The sequence below is a fragment of the Lissotriton helveticus genome, chromosome 7 (assembly GCF_964261635.1).
Source record: "Lissotriton helveticus chromosome 7, aLisHel1.1, whole genome shotgun sequence".
NCBI lineage: Eukaryota > Metazoa > Chordata > Amphibia > Caudata > Salamandridae > Lissotriton > Lissotriton helveticus.
In genome coordinates, this window is record NC_136068.1 from 1,152,183,168 (window position 1) to 1,152,199,257 (window position 16,090).

At 40.1% G+C, this 16,090-nt stretch overlaps 1 protein-coding gene across 1 annotated transcript in view; it reads left to right on the forward strand.

The window, feature by feature from the left end:
• Window positions 1-16,090, forward strand: part of LOC144770056 (ABC-type organic anion transporter ABCA8-like) — a 2,854,033-nt gene that overhangs the window by 2,371,470 nt on the left and 466,473 nt on the right. The window contains exon 27 of the mRNA XM_078654287.1: window positions 12,335-12,403. Within this exon, the coding sequence (XP_078510413.1) occupies window positions 12,335-12,403 (69 nt within the window). The remainder of the gene's footprint in view (window positions 1-12,334; window positions 12,404-16,090) is intronic.

The window sequence follows — 16,090 nt, forward strand, 5'->3', positions numbered from 1 at the left end:
TTCTGGAAAGCTTGTGCGGTTCATGTGTGTTAATCCCTGTTTGATTTCTGTGGTTCTATGAGTCTTTTTGTTCAAATGATACACCTTTGGAATGACAAAGCATGTTCCATACCAATGATCAGGTAATTTGTTATATGCTTTTCTACCGAACACTATGTATATTTCAGGAAAAACTGGATCATGTCCTCCTTTAAATCCCCATCCACCTGTAATTTCAAAGGTGTGTTCACACTCACTAGAACCAAGGAACATTTTATTGTAAGCGGTTGGTTTTCTATATATACATATTTTCCCTTTCTGGGACCAATCTAGTGACATTGCAGCATGTGCTTCACCCTTTTCATAAATCCCTTCCTTGTGCTCCCACGGTGGCGTTTGTTCCTTATGTTCAATAGCTTTCTTTTGGAGATGTTCTCTTCTTTCAACTAGGTTGACAAACAACTTCTCTTCATGCTGCATTTTGCATGTTAGGTTGTGTATATATGCGTACTCTAAGTCTAACAACCTAGTGAGGTGGAAAAATTCTCCCATATACCTTGTATTCTTAAAAGTATGACCTGGATTAAAATGTTTAAGAACAGGAATGTGTGAAAATACTAAATGAACATCAGAGTAGTGGGACTCTAGTTTACCATGTACATAGAAAAGACTTGTAAGAATGCTGCAGGATATGCCAAATGTTAATGGAAGGTGGTGATACGTCACCCCTTTTGAGATGAAAGAAGGTAACTGCATGCACACATAAGTCACTGAGTAGTTTAGAAAAGGCATTTAGTGAAAAATCATTTACTGATTTGTCATTATGTAACATATGGTAATCTATTTGAGCTAGGTCAGTGTTAGGGAGTCCTTTAGTAACATCTCGTAACTCTCCATTCATACCATTGTTAAGATGATTTCCAGTTGTATTTATCATGAGTAGTTTTAGTAAGACTGTGAGTAAAAACCATAAGAGTGTCTGGAAACAAACACTACATAGACAATCTTTTATACACGTATGCTTTAGTCTAGATTTTGGATATTCAGTCACTTCTACTTCAGCCATTTTTATCTAGAAATCTTCTAAACATAAAATTCTTTAACTCTAGCCATGGAAGGGGACACAAATTCTCTAGGAAAGAAATGCAATCCCACGCTTAATATAAGCCCGTTTTCAACTGTTGGGCTTTGTAGTCTCTTTTTATTACAGGTCTCCTTTATGATGAGCTCAATATTTTAATTTTCATAATCTCCTTTAGGGTGGTCTCAGATCATTTTCATCACTTTCCTCTGTGTCAGACTTCTCTCCTTCCTCACTTGAGCTAGTGTATTCTATTTCTTCTGATAACACATATGTCACCTCTGGTGCTAAGTATTTCTGATTTGAGACCTTTCCTCTCCTTGTCCTTATAACTAATTCTTCCCCTAACTCTTCTTGTCCTGCTTGACTGGGGACTTCATTAATCTGATCTAGTTGTCCTCTTGTTCTTTTCCTGATTAAAGTACATTTCAGCCTTTTGACACCACCTGGCCAATTGTCTCCTTTTCTTGCTCTCTTTGCTTGAAGTCTTTATTTTCTTTCCCTGTCTTTCTCTCAAAGTATTTTGCTTGCCCTTTTATTTACCTGTCTCTCTTCCTCATCTGCAGTGTCCTTGTCCTTTTCATGGACTTGCCCTTCTTCAGTTGTTTATATATCACCTACAGTGTTTTCACTATCGGACCTTTCTTCAATCACTTCTCCTGCACCTACAATGTCTTCACTAACTTCCCCTTCCTCAGTGACCTGGTCTGCTTCAGTGACTTGTTCTTCACTGATTTGCTCCTCACTTTCCCTTACAGGTACAGTTTCACTGATGTCCCTTTCATTTATCTCAACAGCAGTTTTGCAAGACCCAGTGTCTGGTGCCCACTCTACTTGACTTGTGCTTGGCCGTTCGTCATCTATTTATATTTCAGAATCTACTGCCCTAGATTCTTCTACTTCATGCACCTGACCCTCTGGTTCTGGTCTCTGGTTTACTTGTTGCGGGTCAATTGGTCTTTCAAGGGGACTTGGGACTCGTCTTGTGTTGCTCCAATTGGGCAACACTCCACACTTTACTGCTGTAGTCGTCACCAATATGATCTCATGAGGTTTACTCCATCTGGGTGCTAAACACGATGATCTGGTGTGCTTTTGATAATTACCCAATCGCCTGGATTCAGATCATGTGCTGCGTTTGGTTGGTCTGTGTACGCATCTTCTCCAACCTGATGAAACACAGAACGCACCACATCAGCTAGTCCTTTGCAATAGTCTATAAGTAGATCATCAGATATATTCATTAGTTTATTAGCTGGTAATAGTGCTTGTCTCGTGGCTCATCCCATAAGGATTTCATGGGAACTTAACCCTATCTTTTTGTCGGGGATACTTCTGAGACTCATCAATACTAATGGTAAAGCATCAGGCCATTTCAGTTTTGCGAACTGACACACCCGTTCCCAGCCTGTTTTTTTTATAGTACCATTGATCTGCTCAACAATACCTGAAGCCTCTGGTCTGTAAGCTCAATGCAGTTTATGTTAAATTTTCAATGTTTCACAGAGCAATTGCATTATTTCATTCTTGAAATGGGATCCTCTATCTGACTCCAAAGTGACTGGAAATCCAAATCTAGGTATCAATTCTCTCAATAACAGTTTAGCGACTGTCATGCTATCATTTCTTCTTGTTGGGTAGGCTTCCACCCATCGAGAGAACAAAGAGACTATGACTAGGACATACTTCAAACCACTGCATGGTGGCAACTTGATGAAGTCAATCTGTAGCCTCGTAAAAGATCCTTCTGCCTTTCCAATTCGTAATATAACAACAGTTTTCCTGCTTGAATTTTGCTGCCGACAAATGTCACAATGCTGACACAAACTTTCTGCAACCATTCTAAAACGAGGATTATATCATGTTGTCTGAAGAGTCTGATCATGGCATCTCTTCCAACATGAAAGACTCCATGGTATACCCTTGCCATCTGAGAGAGAAAGCTGTCTGGCATGACTGGTCTTCTATCATCATAATAAACCCACACTTCATGTTCTGGTCTTCTGACAGAACCTGAACTTTTCCACATTTGTTTTTCATCCTCCTCTGCTTCTTCGTGTAACTATCTAACTTCCTCCCAAGTTTCGTAAGAGGTGGAAAACAATAGATGGCACATAGTCTCCTCCTTTGCCATTTTTTATGTTCAATGACATTGTATGCCTTGCTCAAAATGTGGCTATCAAATCGGCATATCTGTTTCCCTGGGTGACATAATTGTCACCTGCTTTGTGTGCAGAAAATGTTACTACTGCAATATTCTTGGGTATCTGTAAAGCCTCAAGGAGTTCTTTCACATTCTTACTGTTCTTAATAGGAGAACCTGAGGAAGTCAAGAATCCCCTTTGCATCCATAACTGACCAAAGTCATGCACAATGCTACAACCATACTGACTGTCATTAAAAATTTCGATTCTCAATCTTTTTCCTTATATACAAGCTTTAGTAAGAGCTATGAGCTCAGCAACTTGTGTAGACTTGACTCCTTTCAAACAGGATGCTTCTATTACAGTAGCGATAGTGCATAGAGCATAAACTGCACTCAGTTCACCCATTTCATTTCTCATAAATGATTCATCAACGAACAATACACCATCTGATTCCTCTAGAGATGCATCTCTTATGTTGGGCCTTGGCTTCGTGCACCATTCTGTCGCATCCAATCAAATAATGTACTGGCTCATATTTGACTTCTTCACATGCGCAATTTGGTAATAATGTTGCAGGATTCACCATAGTGCATCTCACAGTTTCACATTTTCAGCTTCCAAAATCACTCTTTCATTTCTACTAAGCCGACTGAGTCAAATGGTGAGTGCGGGTAGGCGTCAACAATATTTCAACTGAATGTGGTTCATATCCTTAAACAGCATATCCCATCACAATTACTTCACTTTGTTCCAGACTCACACAAGTAGCAGCTACTGCTTTCATACATCCAGGCAATGCAGCGGCCACTGGATCCAGTGTGGCAGAAAAATAAGCCACTGGTCTTCTTGCCATTCCTTGTCTCTGAGTTAACACAGAAAGTGCATATCCATCTCTCTCACAGCAGGATAATGCAAACTCTTTGGTGTAATCAGGCATTCCCAAGGCAGGTGCTTGACACAAACTTCTTTTCAATGACATAAAAGCCTGCAAACTTTCTTCATCTAAAATGAATGGATCTTTCACATAATTTTTAGTCCATTTCTTTAGAGGTTTGGCAATCAGTGAAAAACCACTGATCCACAGTCTGCAGTATCCAACCATTCCCAAAAACATCTGTACTTCCTTCTGTATCTGGTACAGAATTACTGCTGGGTTTTGTACTATAGGACAACAGGATACAACAATTGTATTAATTTTCTAAGGTCCTGAACTATTCTGTACCTTCCGTTTGGATTTTTAAGTCCCATAATAGGTGAATTACATGGACTGCTTAGTTTTTCTTTCAGGATCCCTTGCCCAATCATTTGATCAATGTCAGGAATAATTCCTGCATTACTTCCGGACTCATTTTGCACTGCGGAGTATTAGGATAGTTTGCACCTTCTTTTACTGTGATCTGAAGTGGATCTACATTTCTCATCAGACCAATATCTTGTCCTGTAAAATCCCGTTCGTCTGATCGTACTAATATTCTTAATTCTTCAGGCACACTTTCTTCAGTGAGGAGTGAATATAACTCATTCACTTCAGTCCCTTGCTTTGCTAACATCATTTTCTATTCCACATCCTCATCAGGGGTCTGAAAGGCAATACCATCTGGGGTACAATAGATAGTACAGTTCATCTTACACAGTGAATATCTTCCCAAGAGATTTACTGGACTTGAATCGCATACCACAAATCAATGCATGCCTTTAATTTGACCAGTTTGCACTTTTATGGGTTTTGTTGCTGAAGTACTGATATGCGTATTAGAAACTCCTACAACTTGGATACTTTCTCCCGAGAGAAGGTTTGGAATGTCTGCTGCTCTCACAGTAGAACGGGTAGCACCAGTGTCCATTAGAAATGTAAGATCATTTCCTTCCACCTTTCCACCAATAAATGGACCTGACTGATCTACCTCCAGAGTAGCGTCAAGCATGCACTCTTCCTCCCCCCTCAGGCACCGTCATTGTGATATCTCCGAATCTCTCTTAGTGTATCGCAACATATACTGTTTACCAATGTGGTCTTCTCCATAAAATCCTGTGTTGGCACTGTATCTTTGCACACATACACAATTGAGCATAGGAGCTTGTGGCACCAGTAACTGTGGAGTAACTAAACTGCTGCAGTTACTGCTGGTTCACACCCACCTCATTCTGCATCTGTGGATTTAAATTTCGAATTTCTGCATTATTTTTCTGAACAGATCTACAGTTGTTTCTCCAATGTCTAATCTTTCCGCACGCATGAGAAGGAAATTTCTTTTTCGCTTCATCCCTACTTATTTTACCCTTTGTTGTATTACTATTATTTTGAGTATACTGTTTCTGACCATTCGCAACAATTTTTCTATTGGCTTTTTGTTGCTCTACTACTATTACTTGTGCCCACATTACCTTTTCTTTTAGCTTTTTATGTTTGGAATTATTTTATCACTGCAGTATTTTGCATCCCACAGAATTTCATACACTGGCCTACTCTTCCAGCATATCAGATGCTGCTGAATCATTTGGCTAACTTCAGCTCTTAAACCATACACACATCGATACACAAAGTGACTCATATCCTTACAGACAATATTTTCAAATCCACTAAATTGCATAAACATCTGTAACAACCTTTCATAGTAGGCGTGTACTGACTCTTTAGGTTCTTGGTTTGTTCTGTCTATTTTCACCCAGTCTGTTTCTTATGGTGGGATTTTTCCCTTCAAGTAAGTGATTTCTTGATTATACTTTTTCATTACCTCTTCGGAAGGTGCACCTGTTTTCTCATCTCCAGGGTATTCTTCCACTGGCCAATCCACAGTAATCTTACATTCTGTCCATACATCAGTCAGAACTACAATTTCAAACAATCCATCCAAATCTTTCAAAAGCACTTTTGAAACCTTTATGAATCTTTAAACTGATTTTTCTCTCAATTGAGGGAAATCATTTGTAAAAGACAATATATCCTGTCGTGTCCAAGGTACATGAACATATCCACCACCTGGAACTTCTCTCATTGGGTATCCATTCTCAACTAGTTTTACCTCTCTCACCGGGAATAAAGTCATATTTTTATCTGCTGTCTCCTCTTTCTTCTTTGTCCATCTACCTTTGCACCGTTCCACATCTCCACATTTCTTTAAAATGGTCATCAACTCTTTCACTTGCAACCTTTTACCAGATAGATTCAATCTCTCTAAATCTTTGTCCGTAAAATCCAGCCTATATGTTTTATGCAATAATTTAGATTTGCTTACATATATTCCCATTTCACTAGCAGTCTCCATTAGCTTTTCATGTAAATTCTTTGCTTTCCATGTAATACTTTAAAAGAAAAACAACAACTCCTCTTCTTGATAAATGCTCAAACGTTCTAGACTTATTGTGTACCAACAATCATTTCTTTTAGATCCACTTTTAATTATGCCACATCTATTAGTTGAGTCTTGGGCTTTCTCTTTTCTAACCATTCTACCCATTCTTCTAAATCATCAAATGAGTGATTTTGTTGAATTCTCAGTTGCTGAGGTTACTTTTGGTTCTAATCTTTTTGGTTCTAGCTGTGTACTTCTTCTAGGAGTTCCAGGCATTAGTCTTCTCTCTGGAAAATCTAATTGTGCACTTCTAGGAGGTTCAGTCGTCAGTCTTCTTTCAGGTAAATCTAGCAATGGAGTATGTGGACTCATGAGTTCACTATGTTTACTCCCTACTCCCACCTCCTTCCTAACATTGTTAAATGAGTCAATTAAGGCATGCGTTCTTATTATTATTTGATTTTCTCCATACAATGGAACTATAGGTCCAATTGTTAGTGGTACTGTTAATGCTTCAGCATTTAAATTTATCCGATGCAATCTCTGGGTTAAATCTTCTTTGTCTTTTTCCTGTATGTCTGTCCCATTCTCCTGTACTGTTCTAGTTATAGGGGATGCTGCACTTATTTGGTAACTTACGGTAGCTCCTTTAAAGGGTGCATTGGAATTATTTCATTTGGGGTTTCCGTTTATGGCGAAGGCCTTTTAATCAGTATATCATTCAACAATTCATCATCCGATTCACTTGCATTGTAACCAAATCCTAATGGCTTAAGATGTCTCTTTTTCTCATCACATTTACCTCCTGTCTGATCCTCTGCAACACAGGATACAATCCCTCTGATATCACTGCTCTTCTCCATCTTTTCATTTTATCCTCATGCTTTTCATTTGCAAATCCATACATTCATTTCCTACCTCCAGTACCTCCCCTATATCTTTCTCTCTCAAATATTTCTTGTTCCCATTCTTCCGATGCCTCATTCAGAGTAGGTCTAGGTTGGGGCTTCAATAAGCTCATTCGATTTCTCAAATTCTGTACAACCTGCATATTAATTGATATATGCTCTGTATAGGTCGGGGTCGGGGTCCGGTTCAGAGGAATCTTGCAGGTTGACAAGCGGGTTGTGAGCGCAGAGGGCGATGTGCCAAGCGCGCTCCAATCCTCCTCCCGAGACCCATGGTGCTAGTAGCGCCCTGTTTTAAAGTGCTGATACACCCCTGAATTTTTGGTTTTTTTTGGAATGAGCAATTGCTCTTCTAATTTTTAAGCACTTTTTTCACTTTTCTTTTTTCACTTACACGTCCCCAGGTCAGGGTGGACTATTAGAGTGTCCATACCGCCGGGGTATAGTCCTGAAGAATGCCATGGTGAATATATACCACAGATAAGGCAGAAACATGTTGACTGATTTTAAAACTTGTGGTATTTAGCTGAATTTAATCAAAATCCTAAAAACCTTGGCCTTTAAATTCAGACACATATACCACTTACACGTGTCTTAGGGATCATTCATTAAAAGTTTTTCCGATACCCTCAGTCACTTTTAATTTAGCAATTTCCACAACACGTCCTCCCCACACGACCAGCTCCGCAGTATTTTTGGCGTCGCAGCACACCGAAGAGACACTCGGTCTCTTCGGTGGGGCCCGATGATGAAGCATGACACTGACCAGGTCGGTGTGTGAGGGCTTTCCTACTCAAACGGAGTGACTGTGATTAATATTACCCACTTATCTCCTTGCTCAAATATCTGGTAGCTTTGTGTGTGACCGGACCTCTCTTCTTTTGTTGTTTGATACTTAACTGGGGTGTAAGAGAGTGTCTCTGACCTTCCCTACCTCTCTCGTTGTTGATATATAGGCCAAAACACCATCATCATTTGTATATTCCTTCAAATTCTCTAGCCATGTACATGTATGATAAACATGCTCCAACATTATATAAGAAGCTGGGGTATTTGGAGGCGGAATTAGAATTCCTTCTCTAATCTTAATCGGTTTGTCCTTTTAAAGAAACCCTTTACTTTTTCCATAAATGTCATCTTCCTTTGCACTTTGTACCATACATAAGCCATAGTCATTCACTTAAATGCTTTGTCTCTCTATTCACTTTGCTCTTAGCAATGTATGTCCAATCACAGTGCGTTTTACACCAACACTCCAATCACTGCTATTTACGTCTCAACAATCTTATCCATTGCCTAAACTGCTTTCAGTAAATCAGCCAATCACCAATCCTTTCAGTCCGTTTTTTTGTCCAATACCATCGCGGCTCATTGAGACGTCAGTTTCTGCTCCTGTTACTGACCCTCTCTTTACAATTAAGTCTTTGTTACACACCCACCGCCTTGTCCAATACCAGCGCAGCTCTTTGTGACGTCTGTGTCACTCCTTCCAACAGCCCCTCCTTTACAAAACCTTACGGTAACAATTCTCAAAAATGTGTTTAAGTGCAAAATACTATTAGTAATGACGTGAAAACAATGCTACTTGCCTGTTTAACTAAATAAAGAGATAGTCTTCACTTTTTTCAAGAAATTTCTTTTTCTAGACAGCTAAGAATAATGATCAGCGTTAATTTACCTTTCTATCAAACTCCGGGAGGACCTAAAACTCCTCTATAAATAAGGCCAAAGTTTCATAGGAAAACCTTTCTTAATCCCATTGCTCCCCTAGGGATAAGGCCAGAGTTTTTCCAAAGTGGACCCTTCGCTATTCCAAAACACTCTTCTTTCACACTAAATAATTCCCTAAATATAATACCGACAGCCCTTCCTAGCTTTTCGATATTATTACAACAGGCAAAGTAACTTCTGCAGTATGATTTTTTAATCCACACTCTTCTAAATTCCGTTCCCGGGATTCCCAGGTATATCCTGTACCTGTGCTTCCAGACAATATAAACCAAACCACCAACTTTTCATTTAAGAACATATAATCACAAATCAATTGATACCAAACTAATCAATAGAACCATCCTCTGCTACCAGAAAAGTGATCCAGCGAGAGCAGCAAATCAGGGACATAAACTCATATACTGTATATAATGTAAAATTCAATCAATGGGCCCATTTCACATACACCCACAGTCCCTAAATATTTGCGCTAGAAAGGTTTTAATTTCTTCTGAGATTTCTTATTATATAGGTCTTGACATTTATCCTTCTAACTAATTAGACCTGTATTTCAACTCTCTTCCTTAGGTCGATAGACCACTAGTTGAGAAGTTGATGGCATTAATATGACTAACTAATGTACAGTTAATTAAATTATCACAGACCCAAATGGAATATTTTAAAACTTTATGTCGTATTAATAGGTAAATCCTTATGGGTTTATTTAATTAATACAGTGCCAAACCAAAAATTCTGAGAAAATACTTCAGTACAGAAATGTAAAGTGTCCGGAGACATTCAATTTAAACAATACACTGAGGAGTGGATAGATGAAGAGACAACAGTTTCAGGGAGAAATATGCATTTGCAAATCATTAAAATTGCAATGAGTTAATTAATATACATTACCTAATGAGTTATTAAAAGAAACTATCCCAGTGGCCACCAGGAACAGTGGGTGTTCCCCAGCGTAGGGTCAGAGGAACAAAGATCAGGACAGGATTCTAGAGCGGAACGGATTGAAACAGCTAGCACTCTCTGGATACCGATGCCCCACAACGAAAGACCCTCTCTCCTTGTGTAGGATTCTTCCGCAAGACCAAGGATCTACCTACACTCCCTTCCAGAGGTACCCCAATTATACACTCAAATAAGCATGTCCGTCCCATTAATGTTAACAATATCTCAAAAAGTCGTTCATGGATTGTTCAGGCATAGGGCTGTCTGCATCTTACCTCTAATTTTCATACTAAACCCATCCCTATGACATTTGTCCCTGTTTGCACCAATATATATTTTTCAAACAATAAAACATAAATTTTGTCATGCTGAATACCCGGTCCCACGGACCTTATTCGCGCCTACGCAGAAGCCAACAGCTTTTACAACCAACAAATTCAAATACTGCTGACACAAATGATTAGTGATCAAGCCAACAGCACCGACAAATTCAGTTGCATGTCAGCAGAATTTGAATTTGTTGGTGGTGTTGGCTTGACCGCTAATCAGTTTTGTGTCAGCAGTATTTGATTAGCGCTCAAGCCAACACCACCAACAAATCTAAATCCTGCTGACATAAAACGTATTAGTGATCAAGCCAACACCACGCCAAATTTAAATCCTGCTGACATAAAACTGATTATCAAGCCAACACCACCGACAAATTCAAATACTGCTGACACAAAACATTTGACGTTACCCAGCGCCTGAGGTTCATAATCTTGTGCTGCTGGGCACTTGCTTCGCACACCTCCTCCTCACCCAGTCTTCTCCGATTCCTAACTTTCCTGTTACTCTCTCGAGCCTCACTTCTCCCCTCTTGTTATCTCTCTTTTGTCTCTTTCCTGTCTCACTCGCTCTCTATCAAACCTTCTTTCCCGTTACTACTGTTTTTTTGTTCCCTAAGTTACTTTGCATTGTCCCTTCCCCCATAGTCCTCTTTCTTCTCTCTCACCTGCTTTCCATCTCTTTACATGTTTTATCTCACCGTTTCTTTACCTGCGCCATGTTCCCTGCTCCCTTCTTGAATGCAATAAGTTTGTCTCCTTTGCCGTACCTCTTTTTCCTTGACCCCTTCTTTCCACGCGTTTTCTCTTTCCGCTCACCCTGATGTGTCTTCCCTTTCATGTCCCACCTCCTGTCAGGACAGACAGACCCTTTCATAGATGTAAAGAGACTGGCCCCGTCAGCCACAGATGCCCCGTATTATCCGCCTGGCTGGCAGCTCACAGTTGTTTCAAATTTTTTGGATGAAAAACAGCTGAGAGTTGAAATGGGAAAGAGAAAGTGATGGTTATTACGGGCCAGACTGGGTAGCACTTGTCCCCTCCTCCCTCGTGCTCTCACTCACTTGCTCCCCTAACCTCTCTTCCTCTCGCAAGGGAATCGATTGAAAGAGAAAGGGAAAAGTTTCAATTGTACCCGAAATTATAGATTTTTTTCTTGAGAAATTCAACTAAAGTTATGCAGAATGAGACTTTTAGCACTAAATGTGGTTTGCTGTTAACCGCATGCGTGCGGCATGATTCCCCCCCGTACGCTGGATTTTGCGAAAGCGCACTTTGCATGACGAGCTGGGCTCGTCATGAGCGTGGCAGGAGGCTACCTCATGACGAGCCCAGCTCGTCATGAGCGTCGAAGGGGTTAAATCACAATTATTTTCAAGCCATACGTCGCATACAAATGTCACAGCATTGTCAGTAGACTGGTTAGAGAAGATTGATCCTGTCACAATGATAAACAAGCATTGGCATAGCCAATAGTCCTTTGGGACCTTATAAATGTTTAGCCATGCAACAGTTGATGTTGTTGCAGGACGGATAGTGTGCTGCATAACTAAATACTTATAAGGCTCCAAAAGCGAGACCTATTGGCTATGCCAATGCTTGTTTTATCTTGTGCTGTAAAGATGTGCTTGAAGTGGATCATAATTTTGAAATGTCACGCAAAGCTAGATAAAATTGAGCAAAGTAAATATGAGTTTAAAAAAAGTTGAAATAGCTTTTAAAAGTGTTTATATCATTTAAGATTCAGTGACACTACCCGGTGAAAGCAGTGCCCCGTTTGCGCTAGAAAATACGATTTGTCGGACTTCTTTCATTTTGCAAAAATATATAAATTTGCAGTTTTTCACTTAAGAATGAATATTTCATGTACTCTTATTTACGACTGCTTTTCTGCTTTGTGACTTTTACTGTATGTTTCTTTCTCTTGCAGCACAACGAGGGTTTTGAAGTGGAAACGTTCACCCGCGTGAGGCAGTCAATCATCTTACCTATCGTGGTTGTAGCAAGTTTTTTCTTTAATTTACTATTAACAATGTTTGCTACTTTGGCAGCTTTGTTTACTATAGAAATATTAACATGTTATATATCGGAGTGGAAAGGTCATTTCCATAAGTGGAAGAATTTATATATATATATATATATATATATATATATATATATATATATATATATATATATATATATATATAAAACAAGCAGTGGCAAACACAATAGTTTTCGCCAATGTGATAACAGGTACAATTTTTTGTAAGCTTTAGCTTGGTGAGCAAACACCAAATGCAGCCGACAATGTTCACCAACCATATCTTAACCCTTTAATACATTTAGGCAAAGCCTGTTTTGATGCGGTTGCGACTTGGAGAGTGGAAAGGATGTGCGCAACTTTATTTTAGTGTAAATAGCATTCTGCATGAAGTAAACATCCAACATACAGTTGAGGTGTGCAGTCACTGGGAGATTAGATGAGCAGCGTAAATCAAAAATACAATCACATGCACCCATAAATAAAAATCTCCAACGCCCGGGAGTTTGGCGCCTAACATAGAATACATTTTTTTAGGTTACCGCACAAAAATAAAAGCAAATCTGTGCTTAACAAATTCCTTGCCATTGCTGAATATATTCATTCTTATTGTGTTAGATTATGATATACGAAAGTTAGACGTGCAACGGGCAGCCATTTGTAGAATTGGTGATTTAATAATTTTAAGGTGTTCTTGTGTAAAATAACTGGTTGTAAAGTGAAACATTTTAATAGCTTTGGGTGGTGTCGGTATATTAAACTGCACCAATGCGAAAAGTAGGGTTGTGCGGAGGTGATTTGACACTAAAATAAAAATTTGAAAAACATATTTTTATACGGTTGCGATTTGGGGGTGGAGAGGATGTGTGCAATGGTAGTTTAGCAGTGGAAAAGTAGGGAGACGGCCAACATATAGTAAATGTTTGCAGCCGTGGTGAGATTAGGTGAAATGCGGAGGATAGGCATGTATTTATATGTAGAGCCATAATTAACAAGCAAGAAACTCCACACGCGCACACTTGAAGAACATGCACACAAGCACAGAAGCGCTGGTTTTACAAGTTTTAATCAAATCTAAAGAGTACCAATATTGGCAGGAGGTGGGAAAACAAGTTTTAACTATTTGCAATAGGCAGCATCACGTGCTACTGATAGATGGGAAGAATATAATGCAAAGCAGAGGGAGCAACTACTAGCAGGCCATGTATGATTAGAGATGACAGCGAGAGGGAGAGACAATGCCGCAGACGTGCGGGTGCTGAGAAAGCACGTGAATGGACTGATGCATGAGTGGCTGGTTGTATGGATGGATGATATATGGGTTGCTCAATGAGGTTTGGGTGGATAAATGGATGTATGCGTTTTCTGTTTGTCGGTAGGTGGATGCATTGATGAATTTGTGATTATTTTGGATGGATTATTTTGGGTGGATGGATGAATAGATGGATTTGTAAGGTCTAGGATGCTTGCTGAATGCATGAAAGAAGATGGTCGGACTATATATAGGTAGTAATAAAGACACAGATGCAGCTAAATAGTTCTGTGAGTTAAGCACCTTTCTAACATCTGTGTGTTGGTAACATTTCCCTCATCCATCCTAGATTTCTATAATGCATAATATTGCAAATGATTATATTAATGTTTGATAATTACAGTGCCCCAGAAAGGCAGTTTTGAATGTTGAAGGCGCTATATAACAGTAAGTTCCCACAGAACTAGATGGTTGACTGCCTAGAGAGAGGCAGGTTCAGTGATTTCGGTCTCGGTCGCAGAAATGTCATCTAACTCAATCATGACACAGAAGAGGTGATGTATCCTCCAGTGGCGACATTCCTGAAGCCTTACATGCAGCTGCTGCTTTCTTTTGGGAAACGGTCTTTACTACCCGATTTTTTTATTGCAGTGGCTTTACCGCCTATTTATTACTGCACAAGTTTTTACCCTTTATAGGCCTTTAACACAGATGACTTTACCACTCATTTAAGGTAAGTATGGGGGTTTGGGGGTCTCCTCCAAAAGATACAAATTAAATAAATAAATAAATATAGCCCCTGAAACCTCTGTTTTTTCAGTTAATTTCTAAGGATTTTTAAATGCTAATTTCTAACTATAACTAGAGCTCCCGGTTTTATGGTATTTATTTTTTTGCCATTTCCGTCTGTATTTATCCATATTTATTTTTTGGGCATTTTTTCTGTATTTATCCACATTTATTTTTGCCGCAAGCAAAAGACGCTGCCACAGCTAGTATTTTTACGCATTTATTTAAATTGACAGTGCACACCAGCGCCCGGTTGTTATTGGTCAACACAATACATTCATCTGAAAACTTTCCCATTGTAGTACAAGCACATGTGCATTTCAAGAGACTTTGCGGACATTGAGACTCTTTCTATTTTGTTAATGAAAAGAAGACCACCCCATAATAAGTTAATGAGAAACACGTCTAACTACTCGGTCAGACAGTGAGTGTGGTGGCGGGGGTGGGGGTCGGGGAAGTCATCCTACTATGGGATAAGTTCAATTTAAAAAATAAATAAAACCATTTATCTTGCGCCCGCCACATCGCCAAGAAGGCGATGCGGCGAGCGCAAGGTAAGTGTTTTTATTTTTGTAATTTAATTTATCCCATCATGTCTACTTCCCTGACCCTCGCCCCACCTCTCTTACCTGTGATGGCCGGGACCCGAGACCATAATCCATGTGTTTATAACCAACCAGAGGGGATCGCAAATTTCAACCAGCATAATATTAATCTGGCAGGTCATTCTGCCACCCCCTGCAATTATTTTGTGAACTGACTGATCTGTGCATAGGTAGATTCTCAAAATAAAATAGTGGACGCAAAAAGTCAGTACTCAGTTTGTGACTGTGTTTTATGTCCATTAAATAGTACTAGTCTGCTTATTTGGAATTTATCACAATGATGTCTGTGATGGTGGAGCTGGGAAGCCTTAGATCGATGGCCCCAAGGAAATCGGGCTGCTGGTCTAAATTTATCTGTGAGACCGCTCGCCCTATTTAGAGTGGCTCAGCCAAACTCGAGCCGCCGCCCCCCTGCAAAGTGCTTAAAGGGGCCCCCATACTCCGGACCGAGTCATGAGCACTCAGCTGCCACCCGTGCACAGCGCTTGAGGGGGGCCCCATGGAGCTCTGGGCCCCCCACTTCCCAGGGTCTGTGTGGGGGGTGTTACCCCACTGCCTAAGGGGATGGGCATTCTAATGTATATTTTTCCTGTTTGCAACTGCCGGAAAAGTCCTGCGGTACTAAAAAGGAAAGCAAAATAATGACCCCCAAATGCATGCTTCCCAGTGTAGAAAGTGCAGCCCACGTACATTGGTAGTTTTTAATGGCGGCGGGCTGGCGCAGACCAAATCCGAGCGGCGGAGTCCAGGAGATGCCGAACAGGAAGGCGGTTAAAATAAAGGGCTAAAGTTCCCAGGGAGGGGCTGAAGTTGTTATCACGCCCATAGAGTGACGCTTTGCTAGGACCAGGATTGGCTCAGGGTCACCGGCGTCACTAGAAGACCCTGAGCCAATAGGTCCACACCACAGCACGTCACTGGAAGGCATTTCCAGTATCAGAACAGCGGTGTGGCATGGAAACAAAGAAACACTGCAGTGCACCAAGCGCGCCAAATTTACTCGTATTTTTTCGTTTA